Source organism: Cetorhinus maximus, chromosome 12, assembly GCF_964194155.1.
Source record: "Cetorhinus maximus chromosome 12, sCetMax3.hap1.1, whole genome shotgun sequence".
Lineage (NCBI taxonomy): Eukaryota > Metazoa > Chordata > Chondrichthyes > Lamniformes > Cetorhinidae > Cetorhinus > Cetorhinus maximus.
In genome coordinates, this window is record NC_135890.1 from 118436433 (window position 1) to 118460601 (window position 24169).

A 24169-nucleotide genomic window follows, 5' to 3' on the forward strand; every position below is an offset into this window, starting at 1 on the left:
TTCCAACTCTTCCTTCTCTCTCCTCCTACAATGGCTACATCTGAAGTGTCAGCTGTACACCAGGCCTAAACTACAATTTGATTTTGGGTCATTCTCAGGATTTGAGCATCATGGGCATTTATTGCACATTCTTAGTTACCGAGGTGGTAGTAGTGATGGTGGGCCATCTCCTTCCTTTCAATCTTTGTATTGGTTTGATAGAACTGAGTGGTTTCTAGGCTACTTCAGAAGGCAGTTAAGAGTGAACCATTTTGGAATGGGACTGGAATCACATAGGTCAGACTGAATAAGGACCACAGGTTCCCTTCTTCAATGAACCAGCTGGGATTTATGACAATTTCATAATCACTTGCACTTATTCCAACTTTTTATATCCAGGTTGGTTTATTTCAATTGAGTTCAATTCTCAAACTGGCATGGTGGAATTTGAATTCATGTTCTCTGGATTACTGATCCAGTAGCGTTACATTAGCATATCCCCACTCAACAGAGTTGGGGGGGGAGGGGGGGGGAATATTTATTTTTTTTACATTCATTTATGGGATGTGAGCGTTGCTGGCTAGACCAACATTTATTGCCCATCCCTAATTGCCCTTGAGAAGGTGGTGGTGAGCTGCCTTTTTGAACTGCTGCAGCCCCTGTGGTGTAGCTACACCCACAGTGCTGTTAGGGAAGGAGTTCCAGGATTTTGACCCAGTGACAGTGAAAGAACGGGGATATATTTCCAAGTCAGGATGGTGAGTGGCTTGGAGAGGAACTTCCAGGCGGTGGTGTTCCCATGTGTCTGCTGCCCTGGTCTTTCTAGATGGTAGTGGTCATGTGTTTGCAAAGTGCTGCCTAAGGAGCCTTGGTGAGTTTCGGCAGTGCATCTTGTAGATGGTACACACTGCTGCCACTGTTAGTTGGTGGTGGAGGGAGTGAAGCTTTGTGGATGTGGTGCTAATCAAGTGGGCTGTTTTGTCCTGCATGGTGTCAAGCTTCTGGAGTGTTGTGGGAGCTGCACTCATCCAGGCAAGTGGGGAGTATTCCATCACACTCCTGACTTGTGCCTTGTATCTGATGGACAGACTTTGGGAAGTCAGGAGGTGAGAGCTACTCGTCGCAGGATTCCTTGCCTCTGACCTGCTCTTGTCGCCACAGTATTTACATGGCTCGTCCAGTTCAGTTTCTGGTCAACGTAACCCCAGGATGTTGATAGTGGGGGAATTCAGCGATGGTAATGCCATTTAATGTCAAGGGACAGTGGTTAGATTCTCTCTTGTTGAAGATGGTCATTGCCTGGCACTTGTGTGGTGTGAATGTTACTTGCCACTTGTCAGCCCAAGCCAGGATATTGTCCAGATCTTGCTGCATTTGGACATGGGCTGCTTTAGTATCTGAGGAGTCGCAGATGGTGCTGAACATTGTGCAATCATCAGCGAACATCCCCACTTCTGACCTTATGATGAAGGAAGGTCACTGATGAAGCAGCTGAAGATGATTGGGCCTAGGACAAAAGAAAGATCAGGACTCGATTCTCTCACTGTGAATTCAATGTTATACCAACAGAAAATAATGTCCTTCTTCTATACGCAGACTACCAGCCTATTGTAGACAAGAAAAATACCACCAGAAAAGTCTACTTTTTCTGTCAACCACAATTTTAGTTTCTTAAACTTTGACACTCCTTGTTACAAATTTTTTTAATACATTTTCTCCGCAGACAAGAATAAATCATCCATGATATTAAATACATTCAAAGGTGCATTTAAAGCAAGAGGGACTTAATTACAGTGAAACTAATTTGATGTAGTCTCACTCTGTAGATGCAGTTGTTTTTCTTATTATTCATTCATAGGATGTGGGCTTCGCTGGCTGGGCCAGCATTTATTGCCTATCCCTAGTTGCCCTTGAGAAGGTGGTGATGAGCAGCCTTCTTGAACCACTGCAGTCCATGTGGTGTGGGTACACCCACAGTGCTGTTAGGGAGGGAGTTCCAGAATTTTGACCCAGCGACAGTGAAGGAACGGTGATATATTTCCAAGTCAGGATGGTGAGTGACTTGAAGGGGAACTTCCAGGTGGTGGTATTCCCATCTATCTGCTGCCCTTGTCCTTCTAAATGTAGTGGTCATGGGTTTAGAAGGTGCTGTCAAAGGAACCTTGATGAATTCCTCCAGTGCATCTTGTAGATGGTACACACTGCTGCTACTGGGCATCAGTGGTGGAGGGAGTGAAACTTTGTGGATATGTTGCCAATCAAGCAGGCTGCTTTGTCCTGGATGGTGTCAAGCTTCTTAAGTGTTGTGGGAGCTGCACTCATCCAGCCAAGTGGGGAGTATTCCATCACACTCCTAGCCTGGGCCTTGTAGATGGTGGACAGACTTTGGGGAGTCAGGAGGTGAGTTACACATCGCAAGATTCCTAGCCTCTGGCCTGCTCTTGTAGCCACAGTATTTATACAGCTAGTCCAGTTCAGTTTCTGGTCAATGTAACCCCAGAGTGTTGATAGTGGGGGAATTCAGCGACGGTAATGCCATTGAATGTCAAGGGACAATGGTTAGCTTCTCTCTTGTTGGAGATGGTCATTGCTTGGCACTTGTGTGGCACAAATGTTACTTGCCACTTGTCAGCCAAGCCTAGATATTGTCCAGGTCTTGCTGCATTTGGACATGGACTGCTTCAGTATCTGAGGAGTCACAAATGGTGCTAAACATTGTGCAATCATAAGTGAACATCCCCACTTCTGACCTTATGATGAAGGAAGGTCACTGATGAAGCAGCTGATGATTGGGCCTAGGACAAAAGAAAGATCAGAGCTCAATTCTCTCACTGTGAATTTAATGTTATACCAACAGAAAATAATGTCGCTCTTCTGTTTTCAGACTACCAGCCTAATGTAGGCAAGAAAAATACCGCCAGAAAAGTCTACTTTTTCTGTCAACCATTGATGAAACAGCTGAAGATGGTTGGGCTGAAGACACTACCCTGAGGGACTCCTGAAGTGATGTCCTGGATTCGAAATGACTAACTTCCAACAACCACAATCATCTTCCTTCGTGCTCGGTGTGACTCCAACCAGTTGTCACATGTGACAGCTATGTTGAAGAACCCTTCATCCTTAGTGTCAAAACATCGTCCCTCATTTTCTCTCTTCCTTCCCCCATCCAAACATTCTAAGTGCAGTAACAGCACAACTTCCACCAATGACTCCAACACAATAAATAATGCAGTTAATCTTGACCACACATGCAGATACTAAACTAAAACTGACACACATGCAAAGCAATGACTAATAAAAAATAATGTTTCCAAGAAGAATGGAACTCGCTAGCAGGTCAATTTCATACACCTACAACATAACTTTAATGCACAATGATTACATTAAGGGAATATTTTCAGTCAGGTTTACAATTATTGCATTTCAGAGTTTTACCCTATTATCTGGCACATCTTGAGATGAAAAATATTAAGTACATATATACGAACCAATTTTGAATATTTTATTTTGATATCAAAATAGTCATACCAAGTAACAGGAACAATTCAATGATCACAGGAAAATGACAGCTTAATTCATCAAAAATAATGAGGTGCAATGGGAAATATCACAGGTACCAATGGCATAAAGTCTCTGCATAAGCTGGTGCTGTTCTAGAGTGGCTTGTTCACATTTTTCGTGAGGTTCATCAAGAACACAAGTTACTTCTCTACAATATTAGGAACCAAGAACAAAATTCCCAAAAGTTGCATTAGTAGAAAGCAGTTCAGCTTCAGACTAACATTAAATTTGTAGCGTCAATCCAGAGTGGGGACCCTAAACTGTATTTACTTTCCATAATATGCTTTTTCTCATTTGTTCCTAGGATGTGAACATCACTGGCAAGGCCAGCATTTGTTGCCCATTCCTAATTGCCCTCGAGAAAGTAGTGGTGAACTGCCTTCTTAAACTGCTGCAGTCCATGTGGGTGTAGGTACACACACACTGCTGTTACAGAGGGAGTTCCAGGATTTTGACCCAGTGATGATGAAGGAACAACAATATAGTTCCAAGTCAGGATGGGGTGTGGCTTAGAGGGGAAGTTGCAGGTGGTGGTGTTCCCATCTATCTGCTGCCTTTGTTCTTCTAGGTGGTAGAAGTTGTGGGTTTGGAGTGGCTTGGCGAGCTGCTGCAGTGCATCATCTTATAGGCGATACTACATCTGAGGGATGAAAGGACTTTTCTTCCAGCTAGTTTCCTTCCTTTACCAATCTTTACTGATATTAAATTTGCATGGTTTTGTAAAAATGGCTTTTGAGTATTTTATATATTTAATAAAACAGCAAACTTTGCAATTTTACTCAATTAATAATCTCCATTCCATGAAATCTTTACAAGTTGCATACTTTACAAGTTTGCTTGGTTTCTTGCTTTGGTAGGGTAGTGGTTATGGGAATGGTCCAGCAGCTTACAGTTCATGAGGTCAAAGCCCAACTGTGCAATCTGTGGACCTAATTTTAAAAATCTAGTAATTTATAGCTTGACGCTATAGGAATAATGCTGAACGTTTCCAGATTGGCATCGAAACATAACTGACTTGTTAATTTCCTTCAGAGAAGGGAGCCTGCCACCCCTGCTTGTGATTCCAGTGACATCGCATGGTTGATCTATATCATCACTTGAAGCAAGCGAGGAAGCCACTCAGTTATAATCAATTGATGAAAAGGGTTTACCACATAGGCTGCAACAGTGCAAGTCAGTCCATCACCTCCACTTTCTCTGAGCAACTCGAGGTGGGCAATTATTGCAGCCCGTCCAGTGTCACCCACATTCAGTGAACAAATAAAAAGAAAATTGAATATTTTCCCCTCTTTGAAATCAGAGCATGAAAATTATTCAGAGAAAACCTGTTATGTTATTCAAAGTAAAAAAATGAACACTGGATTTATACGGGACATTTTATTACTTCAGGATGCCCCAAAACTCTCTACACCCAATGAAGCACTTTCGTGTCAGAAATTCGCAACCAACTTTCATAGAGCAAGTCCCACAAACAACAATGCTATTATAATCAATCGAAGTTATTGGTCAAGAAATAAATTTTGGCCAGGAGACTGGGGAGAACTCCCCCCTACTCTGCTTCAAAATAAATGCCCAGGGACCTTCCACACCCAACCAAGAGGGAAGACAAGGTCCTGGTTTGAATGTCTCTTCCGAAAGATGACATCTGCAACAGTGCAACACGAGACTGCAGTGTCATCCTAGATCAATGGTTTGCAGTCTTATTTTGTTTAAGGAACCCTATAATATATTGTGAAATTCTGTGGAACTCCAACTCTCTCTCCCTCCTCCTCTCCCACCGTATATAATAAAACAAAAATGAATACAAAGTAAAACACTATTGAACAAATTAATGAAAATGCAAAAGAAATTCATTATTTTTCATTGCATGCACGAATGTTGTATTTTAGAATTGAACAATTTCCAAATGACCCAAAAAATGCACAGAACTCTTTAGGTATGCTCATGGAACTCTTGGGTTCGGGGTACCCTAGTTGAAAAACACTGGCCTAGATACTGTGCTCAAGCCTCTGGAATGTGACATAACTGATGCGTAAAAGGTGGCTGCATTTATTCACCTTTAAGGTAGTTAGTTAGGGCGATAACCATCAATCTGACAGTACCCTTAGGTCTGGTCAAACCCATGCAGATGACAGAATCATTTCAAAATAAAATATTCAGATTTTTGTTTGCATTTTAACCAGAATTCCTCATCAATGCTCTATAAATTCCACAGCCATGGAAAGCATCCACAAAACGTTTTGCATTCCAGGTGCTGGATGCGGAGGAGATCACAGCTGCTGTGGCTGGGACTGGCTCACAGGTTGGCTATAATTTCACCAGCGGAGTCTGCAAACACAGTAAAGTTGGAGGTGAACACAAAGGGACAGTATTGTAAGTATTGCATCACCCGGATATGGTTTCAAGTACAAGATTTTCAGGTCTGGTTAGTCATCACAATATGTATATACCTGTTTATAAAAAAACTGCTTATCTGAAACGTCTCAGGTAATATTTCGCTGCACACTTTCCAAAGTGCCTTATTTCAATAATGTCATATTATTATTTGCTTTCTGACAATCTGATACAAGCAAGTGTTGAGGAGATTTGGGAGGTTGTAAATTTTGGCCAATTTCTTCAAAATCCTTTATTTAAAAAAAATACCACCAGTATTATGAAGGGCATTGGATTTTTTTGTCTTTGCTGTTATTAGTTTTTTTTTAAAAAAGCCTGGTTACTCCATTTAAAAAAACGTTTCCTGCTCCTCTTTAGATCTCAGTACACCGCTTCCATTTCCCTGCAGGTAGGCAGCTGACACTCCCAGGTACATATGTAAACACTCGGGTTGGGCTATCAAATGTTAACTGCCACAAATTTGATCGGGCCAGTCACAGAAAATGGCCTCAAGGTGCTCCAAAATTCCACAGGTTTGCTTATATCTCAGGCTTCACAGAGAATGGCTTTTGTTATCAACCAAGGTCATAGTGGGATGGCTCTAAAAAAAACATAGGTATTGCAAATTCAAACATACTTGACTATCAACAAAATCTACACCCTACACTGATTATCAGTATATTTTAAAATCAGCACTAATTCCTCATTCCAACCCCACCCCCCACACACATCCCCAGGGAGCTCTCAAGAATTGGGCTAATGCAGCAATTGTACTAAAAATTATTGCTAATAAATATAAATAAGTTAAAAGGAGGAACCCCTACCAAACAACCTTTAAAAGTCAAAACCACAAACAGTAGCATAGCACATTGGAGTTTATTAAAATGTAAGGGAACGTTATCTCTCATCCATTCCAGCAATTAGCTCATGAGCAACACTGGTTCAGTGACATTTAGGAAGTCACCTACTCTGTGACAGGAGAAGCATAACTCTGGCCAGAAAGGAGAGAGAAATCAGAGAATAACATACCCATATTAAAAAAAAATTTTCCTTACAACAACATGCAACTATATAACATCCTTAATATAAAAAATGTCCTTAAGATTCAACACAGAAAAACACAAGGAAAACAGAACAGTGAGCAAGCGTTTGATAAAGTTGGAGCAGTCACCAAAAGCTTGATCAAAGAAATGGCTTCGGAGGAGGTTTAACAAAAAAACGAAAAGCTAAATCCACAAAGTAGAGTCAAGGAGCGGGTGGGCCAAGTGGAGGGGGAGCTGTATAGGAGGCCAGAGCAAAGGCTGCAGAAATTAAGTTGAGTGAGGCCACAGAAGGTTTTTAGGGTGGAAATGTCAAATTCAATTCTTTGGGGAGCAGGGAACCACCTCTAGGTCAGCGAGGAAGAGGATGGTGGGCGAGCAAGAAGGAGTACATGCAGTTGAGTTTTGGAGAAGTTGGAGAAGGGAGACCAACAAGAACAGCAAGGGAGTAATCAGATCTGGAGGTGACAAAGGTTGAAGGTAGGGCCAGAGGTAGGAAAAGTGGTCTTTGTGATGGAAAGAATGCAGGACCTGAAACCCCGCTCTTGGTTGAACAGGATATTAAGACGACAGTAAACAGTCTGGTTTAGGTCAAAAATGGTGGTTGGAGACACAGATAGAATCAGTGGCAAGTGAGCAGATTTTGTGGCAGTGGCAAGATTATGGCTTCACCCTACCCAATGTTTAACTGGAGGAAGTTATGACTCATTCACAATAGGACATCCGACAAAGAGGCTGGCAGCACAGAGATAGTGAGAGTTAGAGCTCAGTGTCATTGGCATGCACACAAAGCTGACCCTGTGGATAATATCAAATCTGTGACTAATATCACGGAGGCGGTGGGGGAGAGAAGAGGGGGAAGGGGGGTGCTAATCCAAAGATTTTTGAGGGAGTTTGAAAGTGAAGGAAAATAAATCATTGCCTGTCCTTGGGTAATATTTGGATTTTCCCCTTCAACATTTATTTCATACAAGGAGTGTTCATAACATCATGATTACCTGTGTTTATAAATAAACTATAGTGACATTTGTAGTCCTGGGTTATTGATCGCATTTCTGCCTATGATCGTTTTAGTTAGTCATATTGCTGGACTCAGTTCAACAGCAGCACTGTGTAAACGTATTCACAAAAATTAAATAAAATGTACATTAAAATGCATGATTCTTTACAAGCTGAATTACAGAATACTAAAATTGAGATCCTCCTCCAAGAAACACAACTCAAAACTGCACAATGATTTAACAATGGTTGTATTTCTCCAGCAAGGAAACAAGCACAATGAAAGCAGCACACAATGCTGAATCTATACAGGGCTGTACTTTAAAACAAGTAGCTAATTCATCTACTCAACAAGACAAATACTGACACTGGCACTTCCTATTGACATCACCTCTCAACTGTTGCATCTTCATATTTGTGATCTTAAAGTTTTTCACATTTTAGTAAATAAAAACATTTTTAACAAAAACACCCAAGGAAGTACATTTTTGGAGAGATTTTAGCAAAACGTTTAACTTGGTGCTGATTGCTCACCGTTTATGTCAACTCCTGTGACAGATGACCCAGACACAGCTGCATCATCGGAGAGTTCCTCTTTGCTCCCAGCAGTTACTGCATACGTTGAATTTGTCAGCAAAACATCCTGTTCATGGGACGGGGCTTCCATCATTCTACAAACTTGGCAGTAAGCGATGACACTTTATAGAGCTCTCACAATAAGCCAAAGGTCACTTTGTGCCATTAAAAGAAAATGAGTTCTGCTCTGAGGATAGTTCAAGAGATTGCAAAGAGCTTGAAATGTAGCGCCATGATCTGTCAACTGGGAGCCGTAGCATTTGGCAGATTCCAATGCATCAAGGATTGAGGCCTTTCCTACACAATTCGTAAGATATTACAGGCACTGTGGAAAAACAATACATTAATCAGTATTTACAGGAGGAGGCTAAATGACATCAGGAGTTATATCATGATAGTCATAAAAATACATAGCAAGGAAACAAAATGCAAGTAAACCTGATTGCAGCAATGCTAGTGATACAGGAAAGAAGTGCAATGCTACTGAAAGGTGGAAGATAATCCAGTGCATTTTTAAATCTCTTCATTGAACTGATTTAAACAGCAGTGTAAATCTCCACGTTACAACAGTGACTACACTTTAAAAGTACTTTATTGGCTGTAAACCATTTTGGGACACCCTGAGGTGGTGAACAACACTATATCAATACAAGGCTTTCTTTGTTTCACTACAGTAAGCTCTGCTGGTAAAGCAAGGAATACTTGTTCATATTATAAGCACTGCACTCAGTACTAAGCAGGTCCAATTAACGTGGTTTTAAAATAATGGAATTATCCCCAGCAGTTTCTCCTTCTTCCCTTGATTCCAATAATAACCTAAAAATATTAAACTACATTCTGCCGTGATACTCTAGTGTAATATCATTATAGTAAGTTTGATAGCAGCTTGAAAATACATTTAACACATTGCAAAGAAAGCTTTAGAAACCGAGAAAATACTGGCACTAAACATACTAAATATGTGTAACAATGGCAGAAAAACAACAGCCAATATTCTGATAACAATTAAAACTCTTAAACAGTTACCTGTACCTATACTTGTTTAATAGCAATCAACAGTTTGCAGGTTCTGCTGTGTCAAATCCTGAACGTCATCTAACAGACCAGTTGCTTAACTGTTGGCACTTTATTTTCCTGCCATCATTAACACTTGGAATCACGAAAATTAAAACCAATTGAAATACTCAATGAAAAAAATTGTACATTTCACACTGTGCGACAATCCCAGTTTATCAGAGATATGCAAATCTGTACTTTGTGAGTTGGCTATATTCAGACAATTTTCAGCAACATCATAACTTGCATTTATATAGTAGTGTTAATGCAGCAAAATGTTTCAAGGCACTTCACTAGAGTGTTATCAAACAAAATTTGACACCAAGACATATAGAAATATTTAGACAGGTGGTTGAAAAGTTCATCAAACAGGCAGATTTCAAGGAGCATTTTAAAGGAGAGAGAGGTGGAGAGGTATAGTCAGGGAATTACAGAGCTCAAGACCCAGATATCTGAAGGTACAACTGTCAATAGTGGATTGACGAAAACGGGGGTACGCAGAAGGCCAGAATTGAAAGAGTGCAGAGATCTCAGAGGGTTGCAGAGCTACAGAAAGTTACAGAGAGAGGGGTGAAGCCATGGAGGGATTTGAAAAGAAGGATGAGGATTTTAAAAACGGAATCTCTCTGGACAGGGACCAATGTAGGTTAGTGAGCACAGGGGTGATGGTTGAGGGAAATGGAGCGAGTTAGGATATGGGCAGCAGGTTTTGGATGAGTTAAAGTTGGCAGCAAAGCTTTGGAATAGTCAAGCCTGAAGGTAATTAGGTACCTATTAGGGCTTTAACAGCAGACATGCTGAGGTAGCAACAGATACAATTATAGATTACTGCACAGAACTTATTTAAGTTTTTACTCATACAACAGAGAATTGAAAATTTCAAAAAGGGTTTCTTACAGGTTATATCAAATCACAGAGCTGAACGGAAATATTAGCTCTAATACACTGGTAAAACTAGTTATTGTGTCCTTGTGGCTTTTAAAGTCATCACTGCGAGCATGGAGTGATATGATCTACGAGCTTGCTTGATAGCACAAATGTGCATTTCAGTTTGAGGTATGGTGGTAGACTCCTCATTATTCGAGTATGTTCAAGCTGTAAGTGACTTTGTTGTCTCCGTGGGTCCTCTCATGGCTGATGCAAGATAGACATGGACAATCATGAAACTGGCAGTTCATATTGTCGTTGTTGGTGCTTGGGGGAACATCTGCAGCTGCATCACCTCTGGCTTTACTCTAGACACATTGGATGTTGAGAGTTTGGCATAGATCATCCTCGAAGCACGCTGAACCAAATTTTAGCGCTTGCCTCCATGTGGACCAGTCAGCTGCAGTGTTTTCCCAACGAGAGTCTGCAATGCAGAGGTTTACAAGGCTCCTTTTTAGGGTATTTTCAAGCTGCTATCAAACTTACTGTATCATTTGTACTGACCACCATGATGTAATTTGTCTTGAGACAGTTCCTCATAGATCTGCTTGGGGATTCTGTAGTCACCCATGCAGGAGACATGGCTTGCCTATCTAAGTTGAATTTTCTGGAGGGTGGTCTCCGTGCTGTTGATTCCAACATGATGAAGGACCCTCATTGTTTGTGATTTTTATCCTGCCATCGAATTCTCGTGAACTACCCCAGGTGTCTTTGGTGGATGCAATCTACAGCTTTGATGTGGCATCTATTGCAGACCCAGGATTCTGAAGTATACAGCAAGCTGGCAAGGGCAATGGCATGATAGAGTTTGGTTTTAGTGTTCAGCTTAATGCCATGCAGCTTCCAGGCAATTTTGAGATATAGGGTTACACAGCAGCGATATGATGCCAAGGTCAAACAGAGTCATTATTGTTTACTGAGAGATTAGTCTTTTTTTTTTTCATTAAAAATGGAAAGGCTCAACAGTTTGAATCAAGCAATGGAAATAATACAGTAAAATAGGAACTTAATACTGGAACAAACGGATCAGATTAAGTCACTTCATTAAAACTAAGAATTAGGCTGTAATTCTTGCACGGGGCACCAAACAAGTGGAATTTTTTTGCAGCATCTACAGGCTCTATCTAGGCTCCTGCTCTATCAAAGTGGAATTTTTTTTGAAAAAGCTGCCAAGTGGACAGCAGGAAATTTTAATTTATAACCATGAAAACAAAAGGAAATAAAATTATTTGGTTAAAGTAGCAATGCCGGGACAGGAAAGATCTTAGTTTATGGCCCACATCAGAAAATTCCCTTTTAGTCTCCAGTAGGCTGCACCCTGAACCAAAAGGATGAGGATCTTGCTCCTGACAGCTGCTGAAAGTCAGCCTCCAAGAGAAAAGCAGAGCAGCCCAATAAAGACTCTCCACATATTCATTCTTTCAATTCCCCTTTCTTCTTTATAGTTGGCCATGTGGCCTCTGCTGATCACTGCCTGAGTCTGGAAGGAAAGGAGAACATGATCGCTCCACTAAACTGCCTGAAAACTTTTAAAGATAGAGGGGAACTCGTCATTTATAAACTGCATCAGCAAAAGTTAACGTCAACACATTGTACTCATAATTTACAAAGAGACTTGCTTTTCACGATCACCAGACGTCTCGAAGCACTTTACAGCCAAAGAAGTGCTTTCAGATGTGTAGTCACTGCTGTAGTGTAGGAAACACAACAGTCAATTTGCTCACAGCGAGCTCCCAAAAGCAGCATTGTAATAATGACCATACCATCTTTTCTGTGATATTGATTGTGGGATAAATATTTGCCAGGACACCAGGGATAACTCCCCTGCTCTTCCTCCAGATAGTGTTATGGAATATTTATATCCACCTGAAAGAGCAGATGGGGCCTCGGTTTAACATCTCATTCAACAGTATGAGATACTGCACTGGGGTGTCAGCTTTGATTTTTGTGCACAAGTCCTGGAGTCAGCTTCTTACCAGTGAATTGGAAACTGATGATAACCTTTGCACTTGCCGTACACCTCTGCTGAAAAAACTTGTGCAATGTATCTTGAATTTCCTTCTGTTCTGTCATTACAGAAACTGGTCACATCAAAAATTCATAACAGAAGTTGTATTGGAAACTTACTTTATTACTCTTCAAAAACAATGTTCAAATTCAACCTTTCTTTTAAAGCCTGTTTCCAGCGAGAGTTTCATAAACGTGATACAATCTTCTCAATATTTTATGCTCAAATCAAGATGGTTGAACTTAGACAAAATAAGCACAGAGCCTGATCCATATCAGCAATAGTCAACACTATCCTTATCGTGCCACATAAGATGATAAGAAGAACATAAAAAAAAGGAGGCCACCATATGGCCTGTCAAACCTGCTCTAACATTCAATATGATCATGGCTGATCTCGGGCTTTAACTTCTGTTTCTCGCCTGCTCCCTATATCTGCCGAATCCCCAAGAGACCCGAATGTTTTAATGAGGTCACTTCTCATTTTTCTAAACTTCAGAAAAGATGGGCATAATTTTCTCAGTCTCTCATCATAGGTCAACACTTTCTCATCCCAGGGACTTATCTAGTGAACCTTCAAATGCAAGTATATTCTTCCTTACATATGGAGGTCAAAACAGCACAAAGTATTCCAGGTGCGATCTCATCAAAGCCCCACACAATTGTAGCAAGGCTTCCTTATTCTTGCACTCCAATCTCCTTGCACTAAAGGCCAACGTGCTATTTGCTTTCCTAACTGCTTGCTGTACCTGCTGTTGCATAGGAACAGAAGCTGGCCATTCATCCCTTTGAAACTGTTCTGCTATTCAATTTAATCATAGCTGATCAGTATACAACTCCATTTACCTGCCTTATTTCCATCCCGTTCAATGCCTTTGTCCAATGAAAGTTCCATTGTCCCAATATATGCCGCCTTTTAGAGGAGAATTCCCGATTTCTACAACCCTCTTTACAGAAAAGCAATTGCTAATTTCCCTCTCGAATGGTTCAGCTCTAATTTTAAGGTCATGTCCCCTGGTTCTTGATTCCCCAACCAGGGGAACTAGTTTCCTTGTATCTACCTGGTCCTTTCAGCATTAGATCAACCTCAATCAAGTCACCCCTCAATCTTTTCAGGGAGAAGTATTGCACAGTTTTAGTCTGTAGCTCCATCAATCATTGACTTAATCACTTGTGCAACATATATGACAAATCTTTTAAATACCAAGATGCATGTATTTCTGTAACTGCATTTGCACATTGCAATGATATAAAAAATGTATCATTCCTTCTTTGGCAGAAATTGAGCAATCAGCTCGGTTTTAAAATCCATAACAAAACCTGAAAAAGCCATTCAACTCTTAACACAAAGTATTTACCAAATGAAAATAATGAAGTATATAAACAAAACACTTCAACTGTAAACAGAGAATCCTGAGGGGACACTGCTTGCCAAACATTGGCAAGATAAAAAACATAGTTGGATAGGGTCTAACATGCTGCCCAGCTTATTCAAGAGGGTAGCTGACAATAAGCTCTTATGAAGTGAAAGGCATTGTTTTAAATTAAAATCTGAATTCAATGCTGCTTATCCTGCTTTGATTGTTCAATATACCTCCTACTAGACTGCAAGTGGAAGGGGTGTAGGGTTTCAATCAAACTAGTTACACCAAATGGCTTTGAATTATGCTGCGCTGCAGAATAGATTTAAATTAATAATGAGGTCAGGGCACTTAAATCTGTAACTGATAACCAACCCAAGTAAATTCATATGTTTACTGCCTGCACTACATTACTGAAAGCAATATCTATAAGACCAAATTCCACAGATTCAGTGGTTTTAAAAATCCTGTCCTTTAGATCATAGGATATTGATTTAAGTGGAGTCCAGTTCAATGCTAATGGACTGTACTGTATATACCTCCAGACACAAAGAGCTTTCAGCTCCAAACAGCAATGCCTAGGTCAAAACTGCTCTTTCTTTACTCTTATTGACTTTCAAAACCTTTTTAAAACAAACAGCAAATCCAGATGTAACAAAATATGACTTTTTTTGTAAGTATAAAAGGCATTCAATTGTGTAATGTAGCTTAGCTTCACATAAGTTGCTTAACATTATATAGAACAGCTTCTGAAAATACAACATCACTTTACAAATGAACTCAATTTCTGAACCAAGGCTGGCTGTGCTAAAAATAGGGTGAACACAGTAAACACAAAACTGAAAAAGTGAGAAACAAAAATGCAGTTGTAAATGCAAATCCCTTTTAGCCGAAATGCATAAACTGTGATCCAGACACAATATTAAATATAAATTAACTGGTTAAATAATTTACTAAGGTTTCTAAACTCAAAATGTAGCACTTAACTGCTAACCTGGCCCATTAGGGATGCTCATGTGTCAAGGTTTACAGAACAATGAACCCACTTGCTGGAGATTATGCCCCTGGAAACAGTGATCATGGAGAAAGAATAATCTACATAGAATGGGAGACATTTAACCATCGTGCATGAAGTTGCACCTGTGATATATCCATGTTTTAGGATACATTTATACAGCATTGGTACAAAGCAATTCATTTTGCATAGACACTACAGCCATAGTGTAAATGCAGCCTGAACCCAGGGTCAAAACCCGACCACAGTCAACCCCCCTGGAGAACAGTGTCAATCTGGTTCTGGAGTCAGTTTTGCTTTCAACTTTATACTATGTAACTCTGGTAACTGGTGTGAAGCCAGAACTACTTTAATGATGCAAAACTTTGTGTAAATGTACACAAAAGAACAGGAAGACTGCTCCCCTGATATCTTAAAAATAAAGTCATACGTTCCCTCACTGTCAGTAGGCCAAGATCCTTGAACATCCTCCCTTGTGGGAGCACTTTCCTCACACAGACTGCAGAAGTTCACATCATCTCAAGGGCAATAAATGCTGGCCTCGCCGGTAACATCTAAATCCCAAGAATGAATTTTTAAAAATACAGGCCACAAAGATTGCAGCTTACTATTTCTGATTTGCCAGTATAATATATAATTGCGTACTACAACATTTTTGAATTAGGCACGGTAAAGCCTTGGGGTGGGGGAGCTCAGAGCAGGAATTTTTTTTATTCTTTCACGGGATGTGGGCATGACTGGCCAGGCCAACATTTGTTGCCCATCCCTAATTGCCCTTGAACTGAGTGGCTTGCTTGGCCATTTTAGGGGGCATTTAAGAGTCAACCACATTACTGTGGATCTCGAGTCACAGGGAAGCCAAACTAGGTAAAGATGGCAGATTACCTTCCCTAAAGGACATTAGTGAACCAGATGGTTTTTACATCAATGATAGCTTCATGGTCACCATTACTAAGACTAGCTTTCAATTCCAGAATTTTTTCATTGAATTTTAAATTCCACCAGCTGGATCACTGGGCCAGTGACATTACCACTACACTACCGTTCCTCCCCCAACCACCCTCCCTCACCCCTTGAATGTATCTGCCTGTCTTGAATACTACAGTGGCTATGTGGACTTCCAATGACACATTGTGTCTTGGCTGGGAGGTGTTTCATAGCCAGATGGCACATCAACACTTCCAGTCAAGGCTCACGGGTTAATAATTGCCATTTGAGTGAGCTATCAGAGTGCAAGGCCTAGCTATGGAACAATAAAGGAGGATAGGTAAACAGGCCAAGCTAATGCTACAATACTGAGTTTCCAAAGAACAAGACCCACGATGTTTGGTGGACAACATAATCATCCATCTGCATTTATCTCTACAATTGAAATTCCAAGAATTCTGGAACTCAAAAAGAAATTCAGGTCACCATAGTTTACTAATAAATATGAAAACATATGGAAAATTTCTATGAAATATTACAAGTGGGTATCTCTGCTTAAAACTTCAATGCAGTTCATAATTATTTATTTTTAATTAAATTGGTATGGATATATTCCAGATTTTTTTTTAAAGAAACCAAAGTGAAGGATCAAGGCCCATAATGTGGAGACAGAGTGACGTCAAGAGGAATGAAAGTGACAAAGTAAATCATAAAGTAATGATTTAGTGACATCAAGTTTGGGGATTTAAAAAGTTTGAAGATAGCAGGAGGAAGGCAAGAAGGATTGTTCAGGGTCCCTACAAAGAATAACTTACAGGAGGAGATTCTTCATTGAATGAAAGTATAGGAAGAGGACAGCATGTGGACAGTGTATGTGAAGCCTAGGAGGCACAGTGAAAAATTCAGAGCATTAATCTGAGTGTGCTGCGAAATATTTCTTTAAATCTCACTTGAAGCTTTTGGACATGTTGCATCTCAACTGTAATAATCTGCTACACCCACATTATCTTAGCTTTTCACCATCTTAAAAATAACCCTGTCCTTTTTTCAATAAGTATAAAAACATCTCCAATGATGTCACTGGGATTTTACTAAAACATGGTATGAAAATCTGACACTTGAATCTACTCCATGAAAAACAACCTGCATTACACTTACAGATTTTGACTTTCAAATATTACTTTACATCTGGAAAACTATTTTGAACCATTACAAAATCTAAAGATCAGGCGATAGTGGTTAGTGTCCTTCGTTGGGGCGATGATTTGAGATAAGTAAATTAGTATAAGTTACTTTTTTTTTAAAGCAAACAAGAACTTGCATTTATTTAGCACCACTAAACTTATAAAATGTTCCAATATGTCACATAGGGACATTACAAACACAAAATTTAACACTGAGCCACATATGGAAATATTAGGGCAGATGATAAAAAAAAATGATTAAAAAGGTAGATTTTAAGGAGTACATTGAAGGAGGAAAGAGAGGTAAAGTGATGGAGATGTTTAGGGAAGAAATTCTAGCACTTAGGGACTCGGCAGCTGAACGTTCAGCCACCAGTGGTGGAGGGATTAAAATCAGGGATGCTCAAGAGGCCAGAATTGGAGCAACGCAAGATATCTTGGAGGGTTAAGGAGGTTAGAGAGATAGTGGGGGGCAAGGCCGTGGAGAGATATGAAAGCAAGGATGAAAATTTTTAAATTCATGCTTTGTAAAATGCTAAGCAAGGCAAAACTGACTACCTGCATGTAACTTATTTTGTTGAGTCCTGATATACTATTTTTCCCCCCCAATCAGGAGGCACAGGCTAACAAAAACTCAAAACAGCCCACATATGGGATTCCTAGGTCTGTGAAAGCAAAGTGCTCAAATTTATCATTAACAGAAACTCTTTCAAGTTTAAATAATTCAGTGCCGCAATATACCAACAAAGCTGCCTGGGAACATCAAGGACAATCAATAACAAGATGGTGCAAAATTGCCAGCAGGCAAGATGCTTAAAACAGCCAAGAAAATGACTAAAATCTAAAACTACCTCACCTTTCATTGAGCACGCAATGACAAGCAGCTAAGTACACAAATCCAACATTATTTGCAAGTTTCTAAAATAAAAGTTCTAATCAAACGTTGTAACAAAAAAGTGCATCACTTTTAACCTGTACCTAGCATCTCTTTAGTGACCAGATCAAGATGAAAAATCATTCCAAATACTTAAGTGATGATTACAAAAACATTAGGTAATTTAAAAAACTCAGAGTACTAAATTCAAAGCTTTAAATGTGACAGGATATACAGAATCTACAACTCAAAAGTAGGATTTTTAAGAATAAGTAACAGCCATTATATTCCACCTTCAAAAGAATCTGGATTCAAAAACATCAACTATTTTGTATATGTACCTCTCACTCATACAGTGCTCTGTAAGTAAGTTTATTTGCTACAGCTGTACAACACAAATTCCCTGAAGGTACAGAAATTACCCAATAGCACATTTAATAAACCATACTGCGCAATATTTAATATATGCTAGAACTAAAATTTAAAAGGACAGACGGATGACCTTGCATTCATATAGAAACTTCCACGACAATAGAGCAATTTCATAATATAATATGCGAAACATTAATATCCAAAATTGATACTGAAAATGTGCTTGTTGGTTCATGGAGGGCAGTGAGGCATTCCACAATGCAGCCCTAAATAACAGCAATGTGATGCACATAGTTACATCACATACTGTTGCAGAAAGTGCCTGAATACTAGCTCCAGCCCGCTGAGTCCCACCATAAACAACCAGCACATTTTTTGCTGACTCTCTAATTTAGGGCAGCTTCATAGAATTTGTGATCACTTCATTGATGAAATACAACATCTTAAATTTAGATTGCAGTATTAAATTCTCATTGATTCCTTGAGATTATCCAGCGAACAACTGATCCAGACAAAGCAGAAATGCAGAGTGTGATCCCAAACCTGCACCGAGTTAGTTTATCTCAACTAGCATGGCTATAGGAATGTTGTAATTAAACTCAGCGGCCCTCGATTTTGGAAATGTGGGAAGGAGGAATCAACCAGACAATCTCAATCCCCATCACTCTCCAGCAACCCTGCTGGAAGTGCTCATCTGTTGATGACAGCAGATTTGGCAGTGCAGCAATAGTCCCACAGTCAAACAGCCTGACACTCACCATCAACATCACACAAGTAATGGCACTTGGTGATGAATGGCTGTAGATTGGGAGCTTAAAAACTGAGAAGGGAAACAGTGAGGGAGAGGTGAGACACTTGTCAGGCAAGAGTACAAATTAAGTGTTATAAGAAGCTCCCATATATAAGACCAGTGTTTCTGGCAAGAAAGACTTGGGTATTAGTGTTAAAAATTACTGAAGGAAACAGAGCTTCCTTGATGCAGCTTCAACAATGGAGACGTTTTAATTTGATGCTACAGGAGAAAGAGAGGCAAAGAATTCAACAGATCAAGGACAAAGGGTGGAACAAAGGGTGAGAGGTGATAGTCGCTAGACAGATTGAAGAAACATTGAAGAACTGAACAAAATAAGATTTTTATTACCCTACTGAAGGGATTGACAATATCAAGTAGTGTTGATTTGGCCAATACATTGAAAGGGAAGCTTCAGTTTGTAAATACTGAGGGAGCATGACCTGAAGAAAGTTGATGAACTTCAACTGGAAGCTGTTTAGAAACACACTGCATTTGTATAAGCTTCTATGTTCCAGAGCAGAGTTACAGGCATGCTCATCATTGGTAACCCGATTGTTACTATGCTAAAAGCTGTACTGGTCTCATGGATGAAAGCAAACTACTGCAGACGCTGGAAATCTGAAATAAAAACAAAAATGCTGGAAAAACTCAGCAGGTCTGGCAGCATCAGTGGAGAGATAAACAAAGTTAACATTTCGAGTCCATTTGACTTGAAAGCTGGCTTCTTCAAAGCTGAAGAAGAGTCATACAGACTCAAAACATTAACTGTTTCTCTCTCCACAGATGCTGCCAAACCTGCTGACTTTTTCCAGCATTTTTGTTTTTATTTCTGGTTTCATGGATAGTCCTTTGACTTCAAAAGTGAGAAATAATTTGAAAATTAAAAGCGGCTTCCATAACTAGAAGCTAGAAATAGTGAACAAAAATAGAACAGATTCAGAGTATCCTTCCAGAAAGGAGAGAACATCAGAGGCCAAAAGACAGATACAGTACAAGAGTTGAGACTTTCTTTCACCTCCAGTTCTTAATTATCTGAATTTAGGGTAAAATTGAATGTCAAGTTGTTAGTCAATCAGGCTGGCAAAGGCTCAGTGCTGGCTAGATCTGCAAAGGCAACACTGATACTGACCACTGAAATCATCAAAATGGGAAATTAAACATTGGTGTCAATTGATTCAATTTTTTTTTGAAATCAGGATTAAAGAGGACAAAAATAGAAGATGGCATTAATGAGGTGGGGGAGCAGTAAACGGATAAAATCTTCAACATATATCAAAGTCAGATGATTCAAAGGAACACATTAAGTATATCAGAACACACACACAAGTACACATACACATTGGAAAGTACCCAACTGAAGGCGCAAGAAGGAAATGACTACTGGCCACAGACTTGATCCAAACAAAGTAAAAAAGAGAACAGGTTCAAAGTTTCCTTCCTTCAGAGTAGGAGAGAATGTCAGCGGCCAAAAGAAAGATACAGTACAAGAGTTAAAACTTTCCTTCACCTCCAGTTCTTAATTATCTGAAATCAGGGTAAAAATGAATGTCGAGTTGTTAGTCAATCAGGTTGGCAAAGCCAACTGAGATGCGAAGGAATTTCTTCTCTCAGAGGGTAGTGAATGTCTGGAATTCTCTACCCCAGAGAGTTGTGGGGGCTAGATCACTGAAAGTATTTAAAAAGGAGGTAGGTAGATTTTTGAAATATCGGAGAGTTGAGGGTTATGAGAAGCTGGCACGAAAGAGGAGCAGGTCAGCCATGATCTTATTGAATGATGGGGCAAGCTTGAGGGGCCGAAACGCCTACTCCTGTTCCTATTTCTTAGGTCCTCAAAACATCCGTTGGCATTTTAAAATCAATATTAAAATAATACATTAATTCATTTCAGAAAATATCTATATAGCTAGAGAGGCGAATATAACATCCAGTAGTGAGAAGTGGTAAGGTAACGAGGATATTAAGGGAAATAACTAAAAGCCAATGAGACCATAACCTTCACATACTCGTGGTGTCATTGCCCATTATCTCCCACCTTCCATTCTTTTGTTCCTACAAGCATTTAAATCGCGAGTTTGGCCATCGGGGGGGCCATTAACACTCGATCTTCCCACTGTCCATCGTTCGGCTGTAGGGATCCCAGCTCCCCCAGCAAACACACCGCCTGTTTCAGGCTGCTCCGGCCGAGGACGAAGGCGATTTTAGCTCCAGGAACGCAGGGCGCTGCTTCAACACCAAGTGACAAGAGGCCGGGCGGCCCTTTAACCGCAGTCGGCCTGTGGTTCCCTACACCCCACCGCCCCCCCCAGCTCAGTACGCCATCCCGAGGCTTAGCTCCCGGCTTTAGGCCGCGGCACCGCCACAAGGGGAAAACTACAAATGCTTTAAAGATTGAAAACGCCACGGTCCTCCCACCCCGCGTCTCCCCCCAACCCGGTTTCACAGCCTCTTCACCCCCCTCCCGGCCGCCATTTACCATTCGGGAAAGCCAGGGGCCATACGTGGCTCTTTCAGTCCGTCAACAACTTCCTTCCCTCGGCAACATATTTATAATCTCTGGCTCACTCTCCAAGCCAATGTCGCAGCACTTTTAACAACGTTTTCAATAACTGTTGGAAATAGATGCTACTTTAAAAATAGCAATACAAAAAAATTTGTAACGATCATTTTATTAAAAATGCTTTTTTTCGCATTCACCTTCGGAAAACCCAATTCGCCCGGCTCACTGAAAAGGACGGAACTTCCGGTTGCGGCTGTGCAGTGATTGACAGACACCAGGATGATGGGGCGGGGTCAGGGGCGGGGCCGGGGGGGGCCAGGGCGTGGCCAGTATTGGGGCCGGGGTTGGTGAGCTGGCCTAGGATGGGAGCGGGTTTGCCAGAGTTGGTGGGCGGTGCCAGAGTTTGTGGGCGGTGCCAGGGTTGGTGGGCGGTGCCAGAGTTTGGTGGGCGGTACCAGGGTTGGTGGGCGGTGCCAGAGTTAGTGGGCGGTGCCAGGGTTGGTGGGCGGTGCCAGAGTTTGGTGGGCGGTACCAGGGTTGGTGGGCGGTGCCAGAGTTGGTGGGCGGTGCCAGAGTTGGTGGGCGGTACCAGGGTTGGTGGGCGGTGCCAGAGTTGGTGGGCGGTGCTCAAACTTGCAGCTTTGGCAATGTTCAGCTCTGAAGTCATATTGGACTCGGAACATTAAATGTGTTTCTTGCTCCACAGATGTTGCCAAACCTGCTGAATTTTTCCAGCACTTTTCCCAGAAGTCCACGAAGAAGTTGGAATGGTGAAAGTCAAAACTATTTTAATGCATTGCACTCTGAGGGAAAAATGTACATATCTTTGAATGGGCTTTATGGATTCATGCCAAACCAGACAACTAATTAAAGCTGGCAAGAAGTGACATAGCCCCCCCAAAGCTGACAACTCATAAGGAATATGAGCAGGAGTAGGCCATACAGTCCCTTGACTCTCCAAGTTTATTCTAGAATCTTTCTCCTTCTCCCCCTCAATTCAACCTGGCACACATCCTTTCCCCCAACCCAGTTCAGATTAAAACTATTATCCCTCCCCTGCCAATCTCCTTGGAGGTTGAATCTTGGAGGGTTAGCAAGCCTAAGCCTGGGGCAAGGGGATACAGAACCTCCGCACAGGTGCAGAAATACAAATTATCTCTTCTATTTCAGACCTGAAACCTGGTAACTCCTGCCACCAACCAGAAAGGAGTCAGGAACAGTTGCACATGTGCACTCGGCCCACACTGTGGCCATTGGTACATGCACAACTAGTCCTGACATCTTTCTGGTTGGCGGCAGGTGTTTAGATCAAAAGCTACGTAGTCTCACGCTGCATTGGAACCTGCAATGTAAGCATTTCCCATGGAAATTCCAACATTAAAATTCAATACTTACATGGGCGCATGATGCCTGCAGTAACCACCAAGTGACATTATAATGGGAATTCCACCATAGCATTTCAATGGAGCATTTTATCACATAGGAAAACATAATTTGCTGGCAACAATTCATCCCAGATTCCAATCTGTGGTGGGATCACCATCTCATTGAGGTTCTACGCAAGTGGGAAAATGTGAAATTGTTCATTTTGGCAGGAAGAATAAAAAAGAAGCTTATTATCTGAATGGTGAGAGATTGCAGAGCTCCGAGATTCAGAGGGATCTGGGTGTCCTAGTGCATGAATCACAAAAGATTAGTATACAGGTACAGCAGGTGATTAGGGAAGCTAATCGAATGTTATCATTTATTGTGAGGGGAATTGATTACAAAAGTAGGGAGGTTATGCTTCAGTTGTACAGGGCACTGGTGAAACCACATCTGGAGTATTGTATACGGTACTGGTCTTATTTAAAGAAAGATGTAAATACGTTAGAAGCAGTTCAGAGAAGGTTTACTAGACTAATACCAGGAATGGGCAGGTTGTCCTATGAGGAAAGGTTGGACAGGTTAGGCTTTTATCCACTGGAAGTTAGAAGAGTAAGAGCTGATTTAATTGAAACATTTAAGATCCTGAGGGGTCTTGACAGGGTAGATGTGGAGAGGATGCTTCCTCTTGTGGGAGAATCTAGAACTAGAGGTCACTATTTAAAAATAAGGGGTCGCTCATTTAAGACAGAGATGAGGAGAAATTTTTTAATCTCTCAGAGAGTTGTGAATCTTTGGAACTCTCTTCCTCAAAAGGCAGTGGAAGCAGTCTTTAATATTTTTAAGGCAGAGCTAGAGAGATTCTTGATTAACAAGGAGGTGAAAGGTTATCGGGGGTAGGCAGGAATGTAGGGTTGAGGTTACATTCAGATCAGCCATGATCTTATTGAATGGCAGAGCAGGCTCGAGAGGGCATGTGGACTACTCCTTCTCCTGATTCGTATGTTCGTATGAGTGCTGTCTCCTTAGGGGTGATCCAATCCGTCAAGGGTTTGTGCAGGGAGCTTCCACACAGCCTAATAGCTCAACTGGTAGATAATGTGACTCTTACTCTCAGGCCCATCATTTCCAATGCCACAATTGGGTAAGTAAATTTTTCTTAAATGTTTTAGTCAAAACACATTTCTATTGATTTTTACTAAAAGGGTCCTTAAACTAAGTATTACAATCAATTCTCCACTTTGGAAGTTGAGAGTTACATTT

At 40.8% G+C, this 24169-nt stretch overlaps 1 protein-coding gene across 8 annotated transcripts in view; it reads right to left on the reverse strand.

The window, feature by feature from the left end:
• golga3 (golgin A3) overlaps positions 1-21602 on the reverse strand; it is a 62327-nt gene extending 40725 nt beyond the window's left edge. For 4 of the 8 annotated variants that reach the window (XR_013578241.1, XM_078554519.1, XM_078554515.1 and 1 more), the window contains exon 1: positions 8487-8764. Coding sequence is in view for 7 of the 8 variants with exons in the window: in XM_078554519.1 (XP_078410645.1) it covers positions 8487-8622 (136 nt within the window). In the remaining variant the exon portion in view is untranslated. Of the gene's footprint in view, positions 1-5597; positions 5791-8486; positions 8854-21076 lie in introns of those variants that run through there. The other 4 variants (XM_078554520.1, XM_078554521.1, XM_078554518.1 and 1 more) reach the window with 4 other exon arrangements.
• Between the last annotated feature and the right edge of the window lie 2567 nt (positions 21603-24169).